Genomic DNA, 1,267 nt, shown 5'->3' with positions numbered 1-1,267 from the left:
CTCACCTTGGCTTTGGCGTCCACATCTGCTCCATTCGCCACCAGGAATTTCACCACGTTTGTCTGTCCTGCCCTGGCAGCCATATGGAGTGCTGTCTCTCCTCTCTAAAACACACACAGAGGAAGCTTCTGGAAAAAAGGTACTACTGTGTTTGGACAGTAAGTCTTTGTGTGTGCACAGCTCTTTCATCAGACTCTGCCCCTCTGCCCAAACCGATTTGCTTTCTTTGTTTTGACTGCCTCGATGAGCTGCACCCCAACAAAGCCTAAAGCATGTTTCTACAGTAACAGTGGCTCGCTGTTGGCCCACTGTCTGTCTGATGGGGAACAGTCGAGCATGATTACAGTCTGACTGTACTCTAATTACAGTAGACTGAGGAGCTCCAACCTGCAGTCAGACGTATGTTTGAAAGTACATGGACGGAGACTGTTATTACCCTAGAAGGCTTCATGAAACGGGAGACCAAACCAATGTGGCAAGCAATGACACATTCCAGAGAGGAACACGGCTGGCCTCTGGGGCTTCGCTCAAATATTTTTTTGTTTTACTTTGGGTTTTTTTCATTATTCAAAGGAAACTTGTAAAATGGTTTGTTTGGTGCTGGTGGGGTTGGAGATGGCTGTACTCACCACATTCATCGTGTTAGGAGATGCTCCGTGATTTGTCAACTGAGTCACAATGTTTTCATGGCCCATAAAAGCGGCCACATGAATCGGCGTGAGTCCAGACTGCCAGAGACACAGAAATATGCAGCTTTGAAGCACTGGGAACTGGTCGCTAAAGCAAATATTACCTCATTTCAAAACGCACGTTTTTTGTTTTTTTTAAAACAACGGCATATTTGATTGAAATGCTTTACATCTCACTCGATTGTCAAATGCTTGATTTCTATGTATGGAAACCCATTTCTGCTTCGGATTAAAGTTTAAAATAAGAAATAAGTCACAATGTGAAACGTAAAGTTGCAAATGCTGAGAAATACAGTTGCAATTGTGAAATATGGTATTTTGCAAGTACAAGAAATAATAACAATTACTAGAAACAAAGTTACCACTGCAAGAATTAAAGACACATTGCCAGATATGAGATCTGAAATTACACTGTGAGAAATAAAGTCAAATTGTAAATTTTAAAGTTGCAATTATAGGAAATCAAGTCACTATTTTGATATATAAAGTCACGCTGCAAATTATAAAGTGACACTTTGTTATTTTTATAGTTGCATTGTCTAAAAAATGTGCAATTATGAGAAATAAAGTTGCAATTG

The 1,267-nt window shown here is 40.3% G+C and overlaps 1 protein-coding gene across 1 annotated transcript in view; it reads right to left on the bottom strand.

The window, feature by feature from the left end:
• The window catches only part of LOC107577396 (ankyrin-3-like), a gene marked incomplete at its 3' end in the record, with an annotated part of 3,857 nt that extends 2,963 nt beyond the window's left edge, over positions 1-894 (bottom strand). Inside the window, exons 1-2 of the mRNA XM_016263480.1 lie at positions 630-894; positions 6-104 (exon numbers count right to left, since the gene is read on the bottom strand). Of these exons, the coding sequence (XP_016118966.1) occupies positions 6-104; positions 630-695 (165 nt within the window). The remainder of the gene's footprint in view (positions 1-5; positions 105-629) is intronic.
• Positions 895-1,267: the final 373 nt, after the last annotated feature.

Source organism: Sinocyclocheilus grahami, unplaced genomic scaffold, assembly GCF_001515645.1.
Source record: "Sinocyclocheilus grahami isolate Dianchi unplaced genomic scaffold, SAMN03320097.WGS_v1.1 scaffold5922.1, whole genome shotgun sequence".
Taxonomy (NCBI): domain Eukaryota; kingdom Metazoa; phylum Chordata; class Actinopteri; order Cypriniformes; family Cyprinidae; genus Sinocyclocheilus; species Sinocyclocheilus grahami.
Note: the sequence above shows the minus strand (reverse complement) of the source record. Positions and strands in the feature narration are given on the sequence as shown.